Below are 20,795 nucleotides of genomic sequence, written 5' to 3'. Positions count from 1 at the left end.
ATGCATCAAGAAGCGGTGCCGTCATCGCAGGACAAGTCCTTGAAAAGGGGGTTTATCCTGGGCTTATGATGAAAGACGCCCACGCCCGGCCCCACCATGCCGAGTCTGCAGACTACCTTTACATTTGCAAAGCTATAATCTGCAGACCGGGCATAGGTGGGCGTCGGGCGTGATCAGGCGTCCGGGCGTCTTTCATAATAAGCCTTTATTTTGTGATCTGGTCAATTTTGCACGCAAATTATGACAACTAGAAATAAAAAGGCATGACTGGTAAAACACTTAATTCTTTGGAAAGGTTCTGCTGTCATGTAAGGTCTTTCATGATACCTTCGTATTCAAAGAACATAATGGATAAGTTGACATGGTACGCTGTATTGAGTAACGTTATTATAAACACAACTTATTAACCCTTTTATTATGGCCGTGTTTTTGACGCCCTGTATCTTTGCCCAGTTTTACCCTGGTTGTGAAAGCGCTTTTTATCGTTCAAAATTGTTATTGCCTCCTGCAGTTTAGAAACCTGTCTTTCTTCAAGCTCATTACATGTACATTGTACATGTTGTATATACGCAAAAGAAAGAAAAATATTGTTTATATTCGTTGTTTTGATAACCCATTGCTTTGAAGTTCACATTTGATGAAATTGTATTAATATCATAAAGTGACTATTTTATAACACTACCTCTGACATGTTTTCCTAACACACACTATCCAAATGCCTTCTAAAAACTATGATTCACCCATCGTCATTTTTCATACAAATAACATTACTTCACATAACAATCCCCGTCACTACTCAATACATCTATACTAAATATACATCTTACACTGTGTCATGCATCTACGTATACTAGCGAGGTTAAACACTTCTAACGTATACGTAAACTCAAATTCATCGTAGACAGATTCATCATAAAGGTATTGTCATCGAAAGGAACAGAAAACGATAGATTTGTGTTTACCGCTACGTTTATAGAACCATATCCTCTCTCATTACGCTACCACCACATCACTCCAAAATGATCTGTACTTTCCCATATTGGTGCGCGTATAAATTGACCTATTACTCGTCTGTAATAATTCTCATCAGTCACAAAAAATCCAGCCTAGAGCGGCAAGTTACCATAAAACTTTTAATGAACATACACGTAAATTACTAGTACAATGTAAACTCCCACGATGACACCCACATCTTTGAGAGCTTTCCATTTTGGCTCTTGTCTGTTTAGACTTTTCATACCTGTCAAAGTTGCTCACCACGCCCTTTTTGCGATAATACTTTCCAATGTGGGCTTGTCATAAAGATAACTACGTGTAGGTGGTAGACCTTAACCCTTAGAAAAAGTGGATATTTGCTCGAGCGGGTGGCGTTTCTGGTATCAAATCGTTATCATTACTCGTATCGTTCACATCAAATGCTTTTCAGGGAGCACCTGGTCCAAGGGGACCCCAAGGAAATACTGGGCGCCCAGGCACGCCAGGAGAGGATGGAAGACCAGGGACCACCGGCTCTCCAGGTGCACCAGGAGATATTGGAATCACAGTGAGATATCCAATTTTACCTTTCATGATTTTGACCCTTTAAAGTGCATATGAACCTCCACTGCTTCAGATGAATCATTCCCAATTACGCATATTTGGTTCGAAAGGAACACATTGATAACTGCATCACCAACAGAAAGTAGCATGATGCACTTTAAAGTATAAACAATAATTGGCATCAATCGCTTATTTTGGAACACATGGTATATCTCGTGATCAAAATTTCAGTAACAACATCCTTTGGATTTGCTGTGGCGCTCGCTGAATGTGAGATGGACTGAAAATACGGCACCTGAACGTTGATGGACACTTTTCACATTTGAATTGCATCCTTGAATAGAAGTTTACCAACCATTAAAAAAATAAATCCCGTCTATCTTTCAGGGACAACCTGGAGAGCCTGGTGAAAAGGGCAGTCCTGGCGAACCGGTGAGTAATTTTCCCATGGAGGAATGCTAGTCATATCGTTCCTCGCAGCGACGACTTATTCTCGTGCATAGAGCAGACCACCACATGTTAAGTGTGTCGCATGTGATGTGTATTGGAGGTTATACAACAATCTCTCGTTTGCCGGGCGTTTTAGGATTTAAGCCAAAGTTTGTAATTCATGTTTCACGGGCTTTGCCTCACCCATATTGATATAACTTTTATGCATTTCTTGCGTCATTGGTCGGTCGTGTTAATTTGTGTCTGTAAGTGATTCCTTTTCCCTCTGGTTTCAGGGTCCTGTTGGACCACTAGGTCCGAAAGGAGACGTGGGACCCCGTGGCTTGAAGGTATGTTCTACATGATAACTGTCGTGCAGACGTTTTGGCTCCTAACCACTTGTTGTCTATGAAGTTCCCTATATCGGTGTCTTAGTTGAATTGGCATTATTCCTTTGGATAAATGCTGAAGTTGCGAAGACAGTGAAACTGGTTTATTAAATGTATGGTTCTTAGAGTATTCGAATCAACTCTGCCAGTACATGTATATCGGTTTGCTGAAGAGTTGTAAGACATATTAGAGTATCTCTCATCTTGATGTGTGTTGGATGTGTTCTGTGTTCAGTGTCGTTATGTTGCCTTATGCCATATGGCAGCAATAGTCGTATTCTTCTAATCGTGGCTTTCATGTGTAGAACATTGTAAAATATCTTTTTTTAAATTCCAGGGAGATCGAGGATACTATGGTCCAAGAGGTTATAGAGGCCAGCCTGGAAGAAAGGGAGATCCAGGACCCCCCGGAACTGCTGGTCGACCAGGTCCAGTGGGCCGAAATGGATCACCTGTACGTAGTATAATTCCTCATGGTCTTGAAATGTTATGGTGAGAGGGCATACTCCGATCAGTAAAGAAAAAGGCCGGGTCTATTTGGCAAGCGGCTCGCCGAACAGGCATCTTTTTTTGCCCTGCTTGGAGAGCCGCTTGCCAAACAGCACTAAAAATCAACTCTGTTCGGCAAGCCGGGCTTGCCAAACAGGGCAAAAATACTACCCTCTTTGGCGAGCCGGAGAGGTTACAACATGTTGGCCAATCAGAGAGCAGTGACGTCATATTCGAATTTATATGCGCATATTTAACAATGGCCGACTTCCCGCTCTCGATTCAATTTCTGTTACTAAACTCGGGTTTTGGTCAATAATCCATGAAGAAGCATGTACATGTACATGACTGTATGGATTTACAAAAAAAGTCATAAACGTGATTTAACTGATAAGCATGTTAAATGCATTGGTGTGCATTTCTATGAGGCGTTTCACTGTAACTCCAGTGTTGCTGACCGTGTTGTCACGAATGATAATGAGCTCCTGGATGGTTGAATATGCATGAGTTCGGCTCTCCATCTAGGGCAGAAAAAAGGCGCTGTTTGGTAAGCCGGGCTTGCCAAATAGTCACTTTCAAAGAAAAAAGAGATTATCATAAAGCACGACATAACATACATATTTGAGGGGAAAAAGTTAACTTAATTAGATTCCATAGAATCAACACATTTAAGAAAGTTAAGTTGAATGATCAGGAGAGGTTGATAAGTATGAAACAGAATCGAAAAAGAAGATTGACTTTTTTCTCTGTAGAATAAAAACCTTTTGTAAAATTATCAAGATTAATTTTATTTCTTTTATTTCGACACTTTCTTTCTTTTTCCTAGGGACTGAATGGAAACCCAGGAGCAGTTGGAAGTATGGGGCCGGTAGGTCGTGTCGGCCCCCCTGGCCCACCGGTAAGTTTTTTGCTTGTAATCAACACAAAAAACACCAACTTTTGGCAGTAACCTTTAATATCACACACAGTAGTAATCTTAAATATCTACATTACCTACAGGCTATAGCATTGGCTGACCGCCAGATAAGCGGTTGGTTTTTGAAGTTTCTGAAACTTTTCCAATTTTCGGCGAACAGGTAGATATTAAAAATAATTGCTGTTCGCCATGAAAAAAATAAATAAATTCTCACTATGCAAAAACAGTTTTGAAAAAATCGTTTGCAGTGACTTTGTGATCTTGTTACAAATGTGGTGACGGAGATCGTCAAATGTGCAGTGCATTACCTTCCATTCGTTTACGTGTGTTGCCAGTGGGGGTGTGCTCTTATTTGCAAGTGCCTGTGATTTGGGAAGCGATTGCATTTGAATTAAGTGCGGCGGTTTAAAAAAATCTCTTCCAATAAAGCATATAGTCATCTGACTGTTTGGCAAATGCGTCATCATGAGCAAAAGAGTTCCTCCTTTGTGGAAAAAGCGGAGAACTACATGTACGGCTGCGTAAACCCTTTCGAGATTTTATGATTTTATTTGCATGCGAATGCCGAGATCTCGAGAAATAGATTATACATGTAGTTGAACAATCTTGTGTTTGAAGGGACCACCAGGTATAGCCGGACCAGCAGGAAAAGATGGAATACCGGGCGGCAACAGCTCAGGCCGTGGACAAAGTGACCAGCCCTTGAGCAGCCAGCCCCATCCGGATGGACTGTATGGTTATCGAGTATCGGAAAGAAAGGTCTACCTCCCAGGACGCTTGGTAAGTGACCCTTTCTCGAAGCTAGCAAATGATAATCATGTTATATTAAATGAATGCGATAATTGTTTCTATTTTATAGATGAGAATAGCATTACTTTATGTTTCCTAATGGTTAAGTTCATATTGGAAGACTGCCCTCGGTTTGAGTGTCTTATTTTAGCATGACCTTTGGTGTATTTAGCTGCGGGTTTTCAAAATGACCTCGCCGAAAATCTTGTCACAGTTGTATATATTGTTGTATAAAAGTTGTGTGAAAGTGACACAGCATGCAGAGAGAGGTTTAAACATCCTTCCACTACAAGCTTTTGTATCTTTCCTGAAATACACTCGATCAAGGCCCTGCCGCTAAAATTGGCATGATTTGGTGAGATATCATGGCCATATTACATCAAATGTGTTACCCCACTGTCCCATCCGAGATCCGGTCTAGTGAAAGTTTTAACAGATCTAACTGACACAGCTATTTTGACCTTCATTCTACATGTATAAATGTTAGGCGGTGAGAACAAGAGTCCATTAAGTGACACTCAAGTTTTGTGAAAACTGGGTTGGTCCACCACATCTGATTTTTCATGGAAATGGAAGGTGGAGTTATGCCTTGTAAACGGATGAAACTTATATCAACGAGTCTCTGTCAGAAAAAAAAGTATTCAGTGTCGGAAATTGCTCCATGCACTGAACTCATTTTTGACGAAATTGATATCATGGTCATACACGTAGGTTGATATAAAGTTTTCTTTGTTAAGCGTTATGATTCGACAAGGAGTTTCTGACCATCACCAGCTCCTGTGCGAGATCGAATTTCAGCAGGGCTTTGAGTGGGGCGGGTGTATTTTAGAAGTGACCCGAAGGCCTGCTATGTGAGGATGAGTTATAATTCATTGTAGCTGCATGAAAAAAATGTAACACGCTAACGTAAGAGCTAACATGACATGGTAACGTTATTTCAGGGGCCGCAAGGACCCCCTGGTCCTCCGGGACAGGTAAGTCCTGTAACATATTGAGAATGTTAACCTTTTGTTTCTTTCAGACACACAGTCCTTTCCCTTTGTTAGATTCGATGTGTGAATTCTGCTCTTTTACCTAATATAAATGGTCTACATTTTTGAAACCCCACTCGACCCTCCGAGGTATAGCGATGACCGGAACAGGCAACCTTATACTTTTAATTATCACACACCATGACAATTTCAGCTGAACGGGTTCACTTAGGAGTCATGGTTTTTCTATAAACTGAAAAGTTAAAAATCGGTAAATTCGAAATTGAATATTCCTCATCCTTGCCTCAGAAATCTGACCAAAAACCCTCCCCGTCGCTACCTACATGCCTCAACCTTGTCGCGACGTTTCCAAGCCCTGACCGAAGTCGGACGTGATTATTCTGGTCGACAATATTGCATGCAATAATGTTCTTGCTTGCGAGAAATCTCCTTCCACCAACCTAGCTTATCCTGTCCCAATCACTCCAGGCTCTATAGGTATAGTCATTACGTATAGCAAAGTCGTTTATAAGCTTGATGAGGACGTTTAGCGAACAAAATATTATAATTTATTGTTGACTGACGAAAAGGAAAGGTTGTGCTGAGTCAGTTGCTTTACTACTATCATCGTGATTGTTCTTACATCAATTTGTTCCTTTCCAGCCTGGAGCTCGCGGTATTCAAGGTGACATCGGTCCGGCAGGTCCACCCGGTCGGGTAGGATACCCAGGTCCGCCAGGTGTACCGGGGTCGGTGGGGGGACAAGGCTCACGCGGACAGCCAGGGATACCCGGCAATCCTGGACCACCGGTAGGTTTTTTCCCGATGCCCTTTTATCTGACGAATGACTTGTAACGCACTCCGTTTGTTTGTGAAGTCTTGTACACTCCTGAGCAAGTGCTTCAGATCATACCCATCTTTCCTCCACTATTGAAATATGGACACTATACGGTGGAAATATCAAAGACCAACTCGGCTGCATTCTACGAGCGGGATTTGCTGTCCTGCAGCACTGTATAAAGAACACAAGAATGCAAGTCCCGTCAAGACCGTAGTCTCATGTTATTGTCTTTTTCTATGTCTATCTGTATAATTTTGATTATCTTAATTTCTAGGGAATCCGTGGCCACGTCACAAAGGTTGTCACTTCTATTTGTCTCTGTCATGTCGCCCCCTCCCCGTCTTCCTTTACTTCGATCCAATCAGTGCTTGCTGTTGAATGTGTTTTTCATGGCGTGGTTACCAGGGCACCAAGTTTGTGCTGATCACATTTTTGGGTCCTCGGGTCTATCATCAGTGTATAGAGATTATACATGAGCGACTAGCGTACATTTCAAAACGTGTAGGATATTTCGCTTCTGTGAAACACAATGGACTTTGGTCAGTTTGCGTACTTCATAGAAGGGGCTTCAGGCCGGCATCGTCTCTACCCTACCATGGTAAGAGTGGCCAAATTCCTCTGATACCTAAAGGAGGGTAGTCCAACAGCGGAACAAGTCATGAGTGCGTAGTCTGCAACGTGATTCGGTTAAAACTCAAAACGCATTAGTGAACTAGCTACCATCAGTGATACCGCATACTACATCACGTTTGATGTGTTGTTCCTCAACCCTCATCTTGAATATTGTTCCATGAGACCAACCACTTAACCTACGCAGCTAGTTCTAGATATTTCAACCAACCTAAATCTTGTAACATGTGTAATTATGCACGTGGATGAAACAAAATGGCGGCGATGGTTGGCAGACGCTGAAAGACGTCATCAATAAAAAAGTTCCGGGACTGCGCAGGAATCTAGTCGCACATCTACCCAAACCTACGAATTCACTGCACGACATCATCAACGTTGGCGTCGTATGCGAACAGTTAGCATGCCCATGATATCCTAGTATGTAGTCGATCATGTGTTACCAAAATCATAATATATCGCATATCCTTTCCATCCTAACCAATCTGAACGAAATAAACTTTGATCGAAATACCTGTAGGAGTTTCTCTTTAAATGCCTAAGAGCGCGTTTTTCAAAAGTGGTCACCAGAAAAAGGTTTCCAATAGGACGGTGGCTAAAGGTATCGGTTTGCCTAAGAAAAATACGTGCTTAGAAGAAATATACAAAAGATGAGTTAATTTTGAGGGGCGTAAGGCCTGCATTTATTATTTTATCCGATTGTACCCCTCCAACACTGTTATGGGAGGGCCTTGTTTCTATTGTGTTGCAAAGGTAAACCAATACCTTTACCCACCGTGAATAGCAAACATGCTAATTTTGAATGTCATATCTTCCAATAATGATGAAAAGAAACTAAAAGTGTGCATTCGTAACACTTTCTTGTGAATTTAGTTGGGCAATTCGCGATGGGAAAGAGATAAATAATTTCCAGTATCTTTACTTGTTATGGTACTTTACAGGGACGAGGTGTGGACAGAGGCGAACTCAGAAGAATGTGCAAAGACATTTTGAAAGGTAATACATTCATCGTGTTCATTATCAATGTCGACTGCGCATCAGGCAGCTACAAGTTTGCCCCAGCTATAACTCTATCCTGGGCCAGGTCCTCAATTTGGTGTGGTGTTAGTAGTTTGTCTCTATCTCCGAGCATATTGATGTATCTTCCAGTTATGTCATACAATATGCTTCTATGAAGATTACCAATACATGTATTTGAGTGTCATCCGTGATGGAGATTGATACTAGTGCACGATACCAGTAAATATACTTCTTTTTATTCCAGTCTCACTCATGGAACAAAATTCAAATGGCTTCGTTTTTATTTATTTCAAGAGAAAAAAAACCACCAAAAAAATCATAACGATCGGTGAAACAGTATAAGTTATAAGGTGTCCTCATCAGGACCTCAATTCCGTTGAAGAATTACAATCGTTTGCCAGTAGTGTCACGCGTTGGAGAAGAGTCAAGATTGAATGAAACTATAACATCCATGTACAAGGGTTCATCAGTGATGTTAATGATGTAGGGTATAATTTGTATTCTGCACTAATAGCCTAACCTTGCAGTCTGGGAACACTACCGATGGTTGATATTTCATAATGCTTATCTCCTTCAGAAGAGTTAGCTGATATGGTGAGCAACCTACGCGGTCCACCAGGGCCGCCTGGTGAAGGATTTCCGGGGCGGCCAGGGAAACAGGGGCGGATAGGACTAGTGGGTAAGTGACAAATAAGATGTCCTGGACTAACCATTGGGCCGTTTGTGCTACAAAACACCAAATCGATCAGCGAGCTTTAACAGTCATTTGACTGAGTTGTGGCTTGGGTCTCTGACTCCCTGGTTCGATTCCAACTGTCAGTGAGTTACTCAGTCTAGACTAATCTCTTTGCCTTGCATGCCTTACTCACCAAGGTGTATAAATAGGTACATGTCAGAATCGTTCATGTTGTTGCAGCTCAATTGCGTTCTACTGAAAGGTTTCTGGTTAAACCGGGGTGAATAATTATGTTAAAATCCGATGATAGCCTAAACTTTATTTTAACATTATTATTCATTTTCACTGCAATTACCTCTGTGCTTTCAGGTCCGATAGGGCCACCAGGGTTCCCTGGTGATACCGGTGCGATGGGAGTGCAGGGTTACCCAGGAGTGACTGGACTGAGAGGACAAAAGGGTAAGATATATATCATTATCGGATGATTCATTTGACTAGCTGAATGTGTCTTTGGTGTAATCCCTTCTCAACGGTGTTTTGCTGTAATGTACTGTAACAAATGTGCCTTTGGCCACCCTGGCTGAATTGAGAAGAGTTCTCCCAATTGGCATCATTTGCCGGTGCCATTTATTTTGATTTATTTCGTACCTGCGTATTGAGCTCATTCTCGTATTTCTCTTATAGTCCGTAATTATATGGGACGATCAACACTACCACATGCTTTATTCTATCTACAGGTCCACACGGGGATAAAGGCTCACCCGGACTACCAGGAGAGGGCCAGGAAGGCTCGCCAGGAATCCCAGGGGAGCGAGGTGAGAAAAACCATTTGAGTGTGTTATATATTAAGAGAGACATTAAAGGGGGACTATAGGCAGATGTAGAGGGGCTAATTTGGCCATCTTCAAGTGACTAGTACACAGTAAGGCCCTTGGTCATGTCAGACTCGGCACAAAATTTATTCCTCGTACAAGCGTGAATCATTTTGACGTACTGTGAGATGTGAGTGACCCCTTTTGACGACTTTGTGTAACTTTATCTTGCCTGTCTAGCTGCTGCCTATATTGTCCCTTTAAGAAGTCAAAGATACACGTATACGTATACATTGTCTGTGGGTTGCCTAAATTGCTATGCTATTAAAATATAATAATTATAATGTATTGTTCAAAGGATGTTGCGTTGAACTGTTTCCGTCTAGTTGACAGCAATTTTACTAGGTTGGCTTGAGAACGTTTCGCCAGTTTGAGAAAACGCTAGCATGGGTAGAACTAAGCATGTTGAATTCGCAAAACTCTGTTTCGTAAGCTCGCAGCACACCTGACTCCAACTTCGGCGTCCAGTGGAGTTTTTTTGGCCGCCAGTGTCTGAACGCCAGAAAACTCCCTGGTGTGCTACGACTTGACGCCGCCGCCGGCGAACTCCACTCGACGCCAGGTATCAAACTGGTTTGATTTTGGACTCCGGTGAACGCCAGTCAACGCCTGAAACAGCCAGGTGTGCTACCGATTCAGCGGCGAGTGGTGGCGCGCGGCAGTCAGTCGAACTCCTCTGTTGGAGTCAGGTGTGCTGCCAGCTTTAGATCAGTCGTTAGTAACTTTGCAAGCACTTGTTCTCTCGTTTGTGGTAGGTATAAGACCAAATTAACCAGTGCATGTATGATAACCATGGCTATGTTGACTTTATTGGAATCAATGTGCGCTTCTTCGTACTTGATAGTTTCTCGAAGTGTAGGCTTTATCAATAGGCCTACGGTTTGAATATTCACACCGGTAACTTATCACCAGTTATTCTATGTAATGTTGAAGAAAGTAACGACTTTCATATAATCTCTTCTTCTACCACTGGTCCTCGGGCCAGCAATCCAAAGCTGGAAACCAAAACACGAACCCCTTCCTTCAAACATGACTCTTGATGTCACACCGATGAAACATGACAATCTGTTAACCCGACCTTGTATACATGCTTCCCGAAATTGGTGGCTTGCATTGGAACTAACTTTTTCCCCCTTGTCCGTCATTAAAGGCATTCAAGTGTTCATTCAACCATGACTATCTCCTTTGTCCCTCCACCATAAGACCTAGTTTCCCCTTATTACATCACTATTTCGGACACTCAGCGCCCCATTTCTGGAAAGGTCCATACACATATTGCATGCTATTCCTTGTCTTCCATTCCGAAAATGTGTTAAGTCACTGCATCTAATTTACCAGCGACTGTGCAATGAACCTTCCTATCGGTTCTTGAAGGAATGCATTACACTGCAATGTGGCGTGGTGTAAGTTTTCAAAGTGCATCCAATCAAAGTTACCCTCACCTTGCGACATAGACCAGCTCATGCATGTGCTTCGCTTCATTACCCCGGCAATGATCAGATCTGCATTCTGACCGGCGACTGCCATACCGACGATCCGCCCAAGCCATTTTTTATATGCACCCAAATGAAAATCTTCTATGAAGTCTCATCTCGTGATTAAAATGCTTGTATTCGGATCTAGGGAAGATTTGGAATGCATTCATTCCTTATTCAGCCAATTTGATAGGATTTGCTAAATCAAATGACCGTGGTTTGTGCCGATTCAAAACTAAACATAGCAGTCTTATCACTCTCTGAATGCGAGTATGCTTTTTGGCCTCAATCTACTTGATTACTGAATCAAATGTTATGTGTAACATGTCAATATCTTGGTTATTGTTGGGAGATCCGAAGGGGGGTATTCATCTTTCGTGGTTAGGCGATTTCTTGTGCATATAAAATCTGGAATCGGCGGCTCGTCAGAATGGGAATTGCCCGTCAGTTTAGAGGTCTGAATAGGCGGGGTGTTCATTATTCGTCGATCTCATCTTCACTCGACATGATCATGAATGGCATTTCTTTCGAGGAATTTTGATATCAGCAGTAGTTTTTTAGGACGTTCCACAAAATAAAATAAATATTGAATGAATGACCCGCCCGTCCCTGAACGCAGGTTCGCAGACAAGACTAGTACCTCTTGGAGCCGTTTGGAGGAGACTGGGTTAGTATTTAACTATTAATTTATTACTTATCAGTCGTAATTCCGGTTCCGGTTCCTTTGTTCTGCTGCCATTGGGGGAAATTACTGAGTGTCAATGAAAGCAATGTCAAACTGCTCTACAGAAATATTTAGTTCACATTGTTTTCATGGACAATTGGTATCCGCAATGCAACAATGAACACTTCCGATTTTCTGATGGATGAAATAAATACTTATCTTAAAATTTGAGGTGGCGGGTACCCTATATGTAACTGTTCTTTAATTTTCTACCCTGTTTCTGTTCAGTTGCCAACAAACTGTGGTCAGTCCTGTCTCAAATTGGTTTGTCGCAGTAATAGCTCAAGATTCATGTGACTACATGTATAATCTACTGAAGAGGGAAACGTATAATGGTGTTTATCATCAATCGAGATTCATGATTACTGCTGTCAAACATTACAACATTCTCCACTCTTCAAGTATTAGATTTCTCCGTAAATTTCCACCTGTCATTTTCTCATCTTTTGGGCTGCTTTCTCACTTGGCCGCACATGGCATGATTCCGTCACTCCTAAAATCAGTTCCTACACTTTCATATCTCCTAAAAGCCTATCCGCATCTTATCCCAAAACCTACCAATTAAAGGAGCTGCATGCTTGAAATAAGCATGGACAAGTTCTCCAAAAGTCCATACGTTTGTCCCTTTTTCAGCTTTCTCGTCAAAGATGTGCCAGTACATTTGTTATCAGGTTGTCGGCTGAAAAATAACCCAATTCGATGACGCTGGTGTCATTTCGGCTCCTTTTTATACCTAAAAACCGACCTCAAATGCTATGTATCATACAATGTATACATGTTGGCAGTTAGTCGCGATATACTAGTACTTCTCGGAGAAATCTGATCAAGGGCCAAATATTTGCACATAGGGACTTTGGAAACAAGTTGTACGTGTACTTTGCTAATTCTTTTGTGCATCGTCATGACACTTTGCTTATTTCTGTTACAGATGTATTGGACTGGCTCACCGCAGATATAGATGGTCCAGCAAAAAAAGTGACTTAGCGGACTTGTGGACTCAAAAACTTTCAAATAGCTCGAAAGAGTTTCACTTGGATATAGTTATTATGAACGAACACGTACTCTATGCATATTCGATATAACGATATAAAGAAGATGGAAATCCTGGCCTAAGATGCTGATACCGTGGATAGTGAAACAATACTGATGATATAAGAGAAACTATGTGATTTTGTTTCTTTTGTACATACGAGATTGTGCAGATTTGGGATTTTCGTTCGTATAAGCTCGAAACATTTGTGCGAACTAGAGTCTCAAAGAAAGTGCCATTAAAATTGAAGAAACTTGAGAAAATTACCGCTGCTTATTGATATTATTATTGCTGGTATGGGTGCTAACTGTATGTAAAGGGATTATTTATAGGCCTACACTCCTAGGTAAATAAGTGTCTTTGACATTTGGCTACGACAAGGAGTGTTGTATATGATTCGATGACTACACCTTGATCACTTGACACGTGGTGATCGTTCTCTTCAGGAGACAGGCATTGAGCACCATGAAAGGCTCAGATGCGCATGCACGACTTGGTCCGACATTGAAAATGAATACGAATCGATAGCTAGTTGTCTACCCGATCATGAGAGAAGTTAGACTGGTTTCTGATTAGATGGTATATATTTGGGACAGATGGCCATTGGTACAGAATATTGGGCTCTAAAAGTATACTTGCATTGCCTGCAATCCTTTTGAAGCAAGCGTAGATTCTGCTGGAAGATCGAGATCAGTAGCCGAACTTTTCTTTTAGAGTCCATGGTGGTACCAGCCAGAACCTCATTCGGAAAACATGCCTTTTCTGGCTTGGTGTTTCGCTAATACCAGAGAGGTTGGGCATGCAATGTCCTTTGCTACGAGAACGATAATGACTTGAACGAAAATGGTGCCACAGACGTATGAGGAGATACGATAAAAGGTCAATTCGTGGAAATGCCCAGATCGAGAAAACCCGTATTTGTGGGTGAAATCTTTAAAAATTAAATTCGGTAATACTCTAGCGGGCCATTTATAAAGTCGTATTCCAAGCCATGGCCGGATTTCATGACTTCGAGCATGTCTTCACGGTGCGTCACGCTAGAAAACTATTCATACTTGTTTAAATATGAATTTATTTGAGTTCTCAATACGGGTATTTCTGTTAAATAATTTCAAAGAAAAACTTTCCTCTGACGATTCTAAAGCCATTTGACGTTCAAGTCGCTTTCGTTCTCGTGAACTCCCTCTTACTGTCTAAACGACACACTGATGCCGGAGTGTCTTCCGAGAGAACGATACACACACGCTCAGTCGGCTGATGGTGGTCACAGCTCTATTTACTAAAATTTTGTTAATCGTGTTAATCTCATGAAGTTGAAATACCATGGACAATGATCTTGATGCATCAAAATTACTCCTTTTTATTTCACTTCATTATAAGTTTAATTTTCGTCGGAAAGTTATCAAGAGCAGCTGTTTTGTAAGTATGCAACGCATAATAAATAGGATGCGCACCCTTCCGATACCTTCTTGGACTTCATCTCTAAAATTGAATTTATAGCTATCTGGTGATAAATTCGATTGGCGTTAAGTGACGAACGTTTTCATTTTGATATCCCACTTGAATCTTCCCAAAGATATTGATTCCAAATTGCAAATGTGCATAATATGGATATACATGAAACGGAGTCGTTATCCAAGTCGTAGGCCATCACCACGACTTGAGATACGACTTCAATATTTCCACCTGATGCAAGATTTCGACCCGGAATTCAAAGTATAAGCGAGTTTCAGCAAATCAAAACATCTCTGCCGTATGAGGTATCCGTACCGATTTTACATATGATGTAACGTGATTTGTGACTTGGCCATACATGTACATGTACGTAAAATGATATGGATATATGTCATACGAGCGCGAAATTCACCTATGCAGAAACTCCCTATCATCGTCCAGCTGCACGTATTACCAACGTTCGCCAGTTCAGTTGATTCCGTCGAATTTATCAGAAGACTGTTATTCGCTTTCCGAGAGCAAGTTAGAGTGGTATTCGTTTGTGCAACCTCTGTAATGTACGATGTAATGCATTTAGCGAAAAAATGCTTTTAATAAATTTATACATAAATGTATGTCTTGCTTTTTATTGCTTGTTGAAAGACGTCCATCCCACCCATTGCAATGTTGCAGATACGTCAGTCGCAATAGTTACGAAGGGGCGCTATCCGATCTTGGAAAACGAGCCCTCGTCATCGGAAGGTCAAATCTTTTTGACTGGATAATGCACTTATTTCAGAAATCGACGATGAATGTGTGGACGAGACTATAATCATACATGTCTTCTGTTTTTATGTAATTGCATCAAAATATTTTCATAAATTATTCCTTGCTTTGCAGGAGCGCCGGGTAGGCCAGGTATAGGCAGGCCAGGCCCTCCTGGTGTGCGCGGTCATCCTGGACGCCCTGGCTTTGCTGGTTCCAGAGGAGCACCAGGACCAATTGGACCAACCGGACGATGTCATGGTTGTACGAGAGACACCAAGATGCCGTCTATAGCAAAGCCGTTGTCGCCGGAGCAGTTGCAGTCGGGAATCAGGGGACTCAGCGCACACAGATCTGAAAGTATAAGTCGATTTCAGCCGCCCCATCATGTCCGTCATGGAAGTAATAAGAGAGGACATAGGCATCACCATGAACCCGTGTTAAGAGCTGAGGATATGGAGGTGGAGGTTTACAGCCTCAGTCAGCTGAGAGACGAGTATATCGCAAGTCAAGAAAAGCTAAAACAGGAGCTCGCCCAAAGTCAGAAAACCGCTGAAGAGAACCTCAAGAACGCCCTCACAGCTCACATTCCATCCGTTGTCGGACTCGCCCTGAACGATCAAATACGTTCAACTATAAAGACCCTTACCGAGGACTTACTGCGGGAGGAAATTCGGACAACTATGAGTACGTTACTTGCAGACATGCGCGTAACGACAACCCCGAGTTCTCCCGCCGGTGCCCCCACTGGGGATGACTCTGACAATGATTTTATCTCACCGAGTCCAACATTGGTTGAAAACGATCTCTTGTTGACACCATCTCCAGTAGGGAATTTGCTTTCACCCCAAATTATTCCGGATGTCCCTGTGGAAACGTCTGAAACGAATGTGGACATAATCTCATTCCCTGACCTCGACGCTGAGGATGAAGCAGGTTTTGTTGAGACAGAGACGGATGATCAACTCGACACACCTCAGTATCCTGACGAAAGGTTCCAGGAGCGGCTTCAAGATATGTCCGCAAAAAACACGTCTGGTGACCTCTTGCCAAATGGGTCCTCTAATGAGACATCTGAGACAACGTCACAAAAGGTTTCATCGGATGAGAGGTCTGGTGACGATTTGCAAGGGGACAGCGTGGATAAAATCGTGGAGGAGGACGATGACGCGGAAATGGAAATCGGATATCAAACTGAATCCACTAATAACACTTCTGATGAATACTTTCAAAAGGAGACTTCAGGTAAAACGCATTCGGCAAAATCTCCAGCGAATTCCGCTGATAAAACGTCTGAGGAAGATTTACAAAAAGAAATGGGAGTTAAAGTGTTGGTGGACCAAGAGCAAGAGGATGTCGTAGACATAATGCCCACTGAGGAGAAGTTGCTAGTTGAGTCTCCAACGAACACTTCTTGGGATTTACGCAAAGATACTGCGGATAAAACGTTAGAGGAGAGGTTTCATGTGACGTCCACAGACGATATATCTGGGGACCAGTTGCATGACGGTACTTCAGATAAAATTTCGCATCAGGAAACTCCAGATCATTTGCAAACTGAGTCCCCGGATAAATTTTCTGGGGTTCAATCGGAAAAAGAATCCCTAGATTTAGCGTCAAAGGCATCCCCTGATAAAAGATCGGGGCGGGAGAATAACGCGGCTGGAGGCGCAGCCACAAAACCGAATCCAGAGGCTGAGGCTCCCGCTAAACATACAATTGATGACGATGAAAGTGGTACTTGGTTAGAATCATCAGACTACACGAACGAAAATGATACTTCTGAACTGTTAATAAATGAACACAATGAAGATGATAAAACTAAAACGCGGACTCGTATCAATATTGATTCTGTTCCAAGTCCGGAGCAGATATCAAAGGAAGATTTCCAAGAATTGAAATTAGTTAAAGACAATAGTGAAGTTCGTGACTTTGAGAATTCAGGGGAGGGCAGCATTGATAAGAATGAGGAAATGAAAAATGACTCTGATGCGATTTTCGAAAAGAAAGCTATACCATGACGAGAACCAATTTAGCACGTGCCTGTGATACTCTTACAGAACTCTGGTTTAAATGATGAAATGCTGATTTTGTGCCGATGACCTTTTCTAGTTGAGTCGAGACTCGTACATATAGGCATTTTTTGATCCAGAATATCAAAAGATATAAAGTGTGTCGTGTATGTCAAAGAACTTGCAAGCTCGAATTGTATTCAATTTCGGCCATCCATGTTGAACGTGACTTCGTGTGACAAGTCTGCAGCACATGCCATAACAGTTTCTGTTAGTGTTATATAGATCATCCTCCCATAGCAGGCCTTCGATCGTTCCACTCGCATATTTACAGCCTTGCGCCAGAAATTGGATCATGTACACGAGCTGCTGGGTCACCTGCATGCATGTAATCAGATTTGTTGATGTCAGGTGTCAGCTCTGTTAAAACTGTGTGCTTTAATGTTTCAATTACAGGTAACCTAGGATGAGATAATGGGTTGATGCACAATAGATTTAATAGCCAAGTTATCTCGCCAAATCAGGCCAATTTCAGCAGGGCGTTGATCGGGTGTATTTTAGGATTTTACGGAGGATTGTGTTCGGTCGACTTTCGAACGTACAATGTAGAACGCCGTACATGTACATGTACATGTATTTGAGACGTCAATATGAAAAAATAATTTAAAGTGTATGTACATAAAAAGTAGTCATAACTGGCGGAACTTATCAAGTGAAATGATAATTAAGTAAAAAAACAGTCATGGCAGCAACCACTGGGTACAAGCGACCATGCTCGGCCAATCATCCGCAGTATCGGCCGTGTTATGTGTCTGCTTGCATTGGTTCCAGGTAGATTATAGGTCGCTTCTTTAGAAAATCCAAGCACTGTACAAGTCAAAGAATCCGGGAGCAAGGAAAACATCCATAACGTGAGCAATTGAGTGTCAAGTTTAGTTTTAATACGATACTTCGGAACTTAGGTCCCGGATGTGACGATGGTACCCTATGCGCATTACTGACATGACCTCTAACGCATATCTCCTCATCAAAGCGCTCAACTGCAAATCATGCATGATCAGTGCGAGACGCAGTGTTTTATTTGACGGAGATACATGTACATGTATGCGTTAGAGGTCATGCCAGCTATGCGCAAATCGTACCATCGTCATATCCGGGACTGAAGTTCTGAATTGTCGTATTAGATTTGTTATATCTTGACACCCTGACAAAAAATAGAGTCGGACGTCCAACGCGGAGTGTACTTTTTTCAAGTTGGGACCCGCTGAGTTGTGGCGTTATTTCAAGATATTATCAAATTATTCCCGACAATATTTTGTACATACATGTATATTTTTCCTGTTGAAAACAATAATGTTCGTACAACGCAAGAGTCTTCTTCTTGATTTTTCTATGTGCACTCACTCACAAAATGCACCAGATGAGACAAATAACATTAGTATAATCTTGAACACCTCTCAAAATAAAAACCAGTACATTTATCAAATTTCTGGCACCGGTAGCTGAGGTCAATACTTACGGTTTGCAGTTTGTGATCTCATTTCATTACTTTGATACTATTTTGCAATAAGCATGTAGATTTAACAGTTTTCGACACTTCTGCAGCCGAGCAGGTTTTCTTGGAGGACTATAAACTCTCAGACGACTGCAATGAACTGTCCGTTTGTTGAGGTCCCATGAGGGAGGTGTCACATGGAAGTTCTTTCTTTGTCAGAACAACCACGGATCAACGGAGCTCTCCTGATAAAAAAGCCAACCACATGATTTCAACACAATTTATGCATCTGCGGTCTGCTAATGACACAGAATGAAACATGCCTGCGTGCAGATGTGCAAAAACAAATGGCTATTGCGCAATGACGAATGCAGGTAATGAGATCAAACAAACTGGAGACTACGAATATTTATCTCCGTTACGTATGTGAGATTTAGTAAATATTCAGTTTGTACTTTGGGAGTTATCTAAGATTAAACCTATATAATCTTTTATTTAACAACAGTACATTGAAAAGACCGTACGAAGTGTGCACACAGTGCTAGCCGGAGACGGAAGAATCACTCGGCCAATGGAACCGTTCAGATTTTGGTCCGAGTATGCGAGAACGAGGTGATAATTTCATTGATTAAGACTCTGGTTGACGTAAACAAGTCAAGTTGATTGTTTTGTCTTCTTGGCATACCAGGCGTTAAAGACGCACTGTTTTATTGCGCTTCTGACAACAGTTACGCAATATCCGTCATCAAATTGTCACCTCGTGCTCATCCTCGGATCAAAATCTGAACAGCGCCAGTACCTAAAATCCGCCGTGGCCAAACTGGAGTGGCATGCAGAGGAAGAAGAATATAGCGTTCAGCTCCAATGAAGCGATAGCCAAATTTTTGCTCATGGGAGATTAGGCTGCCGAATCCGAATGATATTGAAAAAAAGTTCCAGCTGATACCGGAGAATATTTGATAATCGGCCAACACGCTAGAGTAGGAATTTCTCCAGAGGAACTAAAGAGGAACTAAATTCACTCTCACACTTGCTTGCCGTTAGATGTCAAAGACTTAGACAATCAATACCTTGTTGATTTAGAGCGCAGGAATAATTCGTCCCAGTGGCATTCTTTCCTAGGACATTTAAAACTTCTACACTGGTGCAGCACGTCCACTCCTTGAAAAATTTCCCTGCACTATGGCAAGAGGTCGCTCTTCCCTATGATTCATGTGCATTTTGTATGGTGACGGATAAAGGATATTGAAACATGTCAAAGTGCCCAATATAATCCTGAAATAAGTCCCCCGGGCATCCTTTCCCAGAACTTGCAACTTTTACACCTGTGCAGCAGTCTTAAATGTCTCCCACCACAGTAAAAAGTGTCCTATACCCTCGTGCCCTATTGTATGGTGTATGTGGAGGAGTTTGCATTTGATCAACCATTTGAAATCTAGATGTCTCTGCGCGACGCGCCAAACTGCGGGACGCCGCGCGTGCCTCGGGTCGATGCCGACAGTTGTGAACCTGTCACGGATATGACAGCAAGATGAATAGGACGAGCGAATTGTTTTGAAGGCGACCGACAAGTATAAAGTGCTCATTCAGACCGTGACATGGCCAGTCTTCATTTAAGGACCATCCGTGCTATATATAAAGGGAAAATGTCATCCGAAGCATATATTTAACTTTTCGTTTTGTTGTGTCTTTTTGCATTTTATTCATTGCTTCGAATTTGGATACGGAGTTCAAGATGGAGTTACGTCAATGGATACTCGCTTTCGAAGTCTTGCTCGGATTAGCTTTACAAGTCATGTCAGGTAAGTTATACCTTAAACTTTTTGAAAATATAACCTAAAACGTCAGTCCAGTCGGAAGGGGTCACTCTGTCAATAGGTCAAAGGCGGTTTCATAGATGCACGATTATCCGACGCGCGATCAAAATCTTGACACCGACGTGCGGGGCTAAGCCTTTTATCGCACGCCGGATGCCGATTGTCGTGCGTATGAACTAGGCTTTACACAATTTGGCCACGCGTTTGGCGAGCGCCCGACCGAGCGACCAACAACATGGACGACAGTTGTCTGTCGTTTCTGTTTCGTGCACGATGTTGACAGCTAGCCTTCCGAACAGTTGTTTTGCGCAGCAGGAAAAGTTATTCCAGTTTATTCAAATCACTCATTGTGTCCTTTTGCTGTTCGGCACAGAATAGTATAAAAACATTCCAGAGACAGGCCTCCAAAATGTTTGGTTGAATCGCTATTAAGGTCAGTGAAAGAATGTTAAGGTTGCGATCAATAGTCGATATATATATATATC

The 20,795-nt window shown here is 42.0% G+C and overlaps 2 protein-coding genes across 13 annotated transcripts in view; both read left to right on the top strand.

The window, feature by feature from the left end:
• The window catches only part of LOC135486483 (collagen alpha-1(XXII) chain-like), a 61,043-nt gene extending 42,691 nt beyond the window's left edge, over nucleotides 1-18,352 (top strand). For 3 of the 6 annotated variants that reach the window (XM_064769287.1, XM_064769288.1, XM_064769286.1), the window contains 14 exons: nucleotides 1,427-1,543; nucleotides 1,927-1,971; nucleotides 2,265-2,318; nucleotides 2,695-2,811; nucleotides 3,673-3,744; nucleotides 4,381-4,542; nucleotides 5,493-5,525; nucleotides 6,186-6,332; nucleotides 6,638-6,661; nucleotides 7,932-7,986; nucleotides 8,588-8,689; nucleotides 9,056-9,145; nucleotides 9,424-9,501; nucleotides 15,122-18,352. In XM_064769287.1, coding sequence (XP_064625357.1) covers nucleotides 1,427-1,543; nucleotides 1,927-1,971; nucleotides 2,265-2,318; nucleotides 2,695-2,811; nucleotides 3,673-3,744; nucleotides 4,381-4,542; nucleotides 5,493-5,525; nucleotides 6,186-6,332; nucleotides 6,638-6,661; nucleotides 7,932-7,986; nucleotides 8,588-8,689; nucleotides 9,056-9,145; nucleotides 9,424-9,501; nucleotides 15,122-17,007 — 2,982 coding nt within the window. In that variant the 3' untranslated portion in view covers nucleotides 17,008-18,352. Of the gene's footprint in view, nucleotides 1-1,426; nucleotides 1,544-1,926; nucleotides 1,972-2,264; nucleotides 2,319-2,694; nucleotides 2,812-3,672; nucleotides 3,745-4,380; nucleotides 4,543-5,492; nucleotides 5,526-6,185; nucleotides 6,333-6,637; nucleotides 6,662-7,931; nucleotides 7,987-8,587; nucleotides 8,690-9,055; nucleotides 9,146-9,423; nucleotides 9,502-12,685; nucleotides 14,847-15,121 lie in introns of those variants that run through there. The other 3 variants (XM_064769291.1, XM_064769290.1, XM_064769289.1) reach the window with 3 other exon arrangements.
• Nucleotides 18,353-20,007: 1,655 nt separating this feature from the next.
• The window catches only part of LOC135486445 (tyrosine-protein phosphatase Lar-like), a 31,933-nt gene continuing 31,145 nt past the window's right edge, over nucleotides 20,008-20,795 (top strand). For all 7 annotated transcript variants that reach the window (XM_064769231.1, XM_064769232.1, XM_064769235.1 and 4 more), the window contains exon 1: nucleotides 20,008-20,295. In XM_064769231.1, coding sequence (XP_064625301.1) covers nucleotides 20,229-20,295 — 67 coding nt within the window. In that variant the 5' untranslated portion in view covers nucleotides 20,008-20,228. The remainder of the gene's footprint in view (nucleotides 20,296-20,795) is intronic.

Source organism: Lineus longissimus, chromosome 4 (genome assembly GCF_910592395.1).
Source record: "Lineus longissimus chromosome 4, tnLinLong1.2, whole genome shotgun sequence".
Lineage (NCBI taxonomy): Eukaryota > Metazoa > Nemertea > Pilidiophora > Heteronemertea > Lineidae > Lineus > Lineus longissimus.
This window is presented reverse-complemented; position numbering and strand designations above follow the sequence as displayed.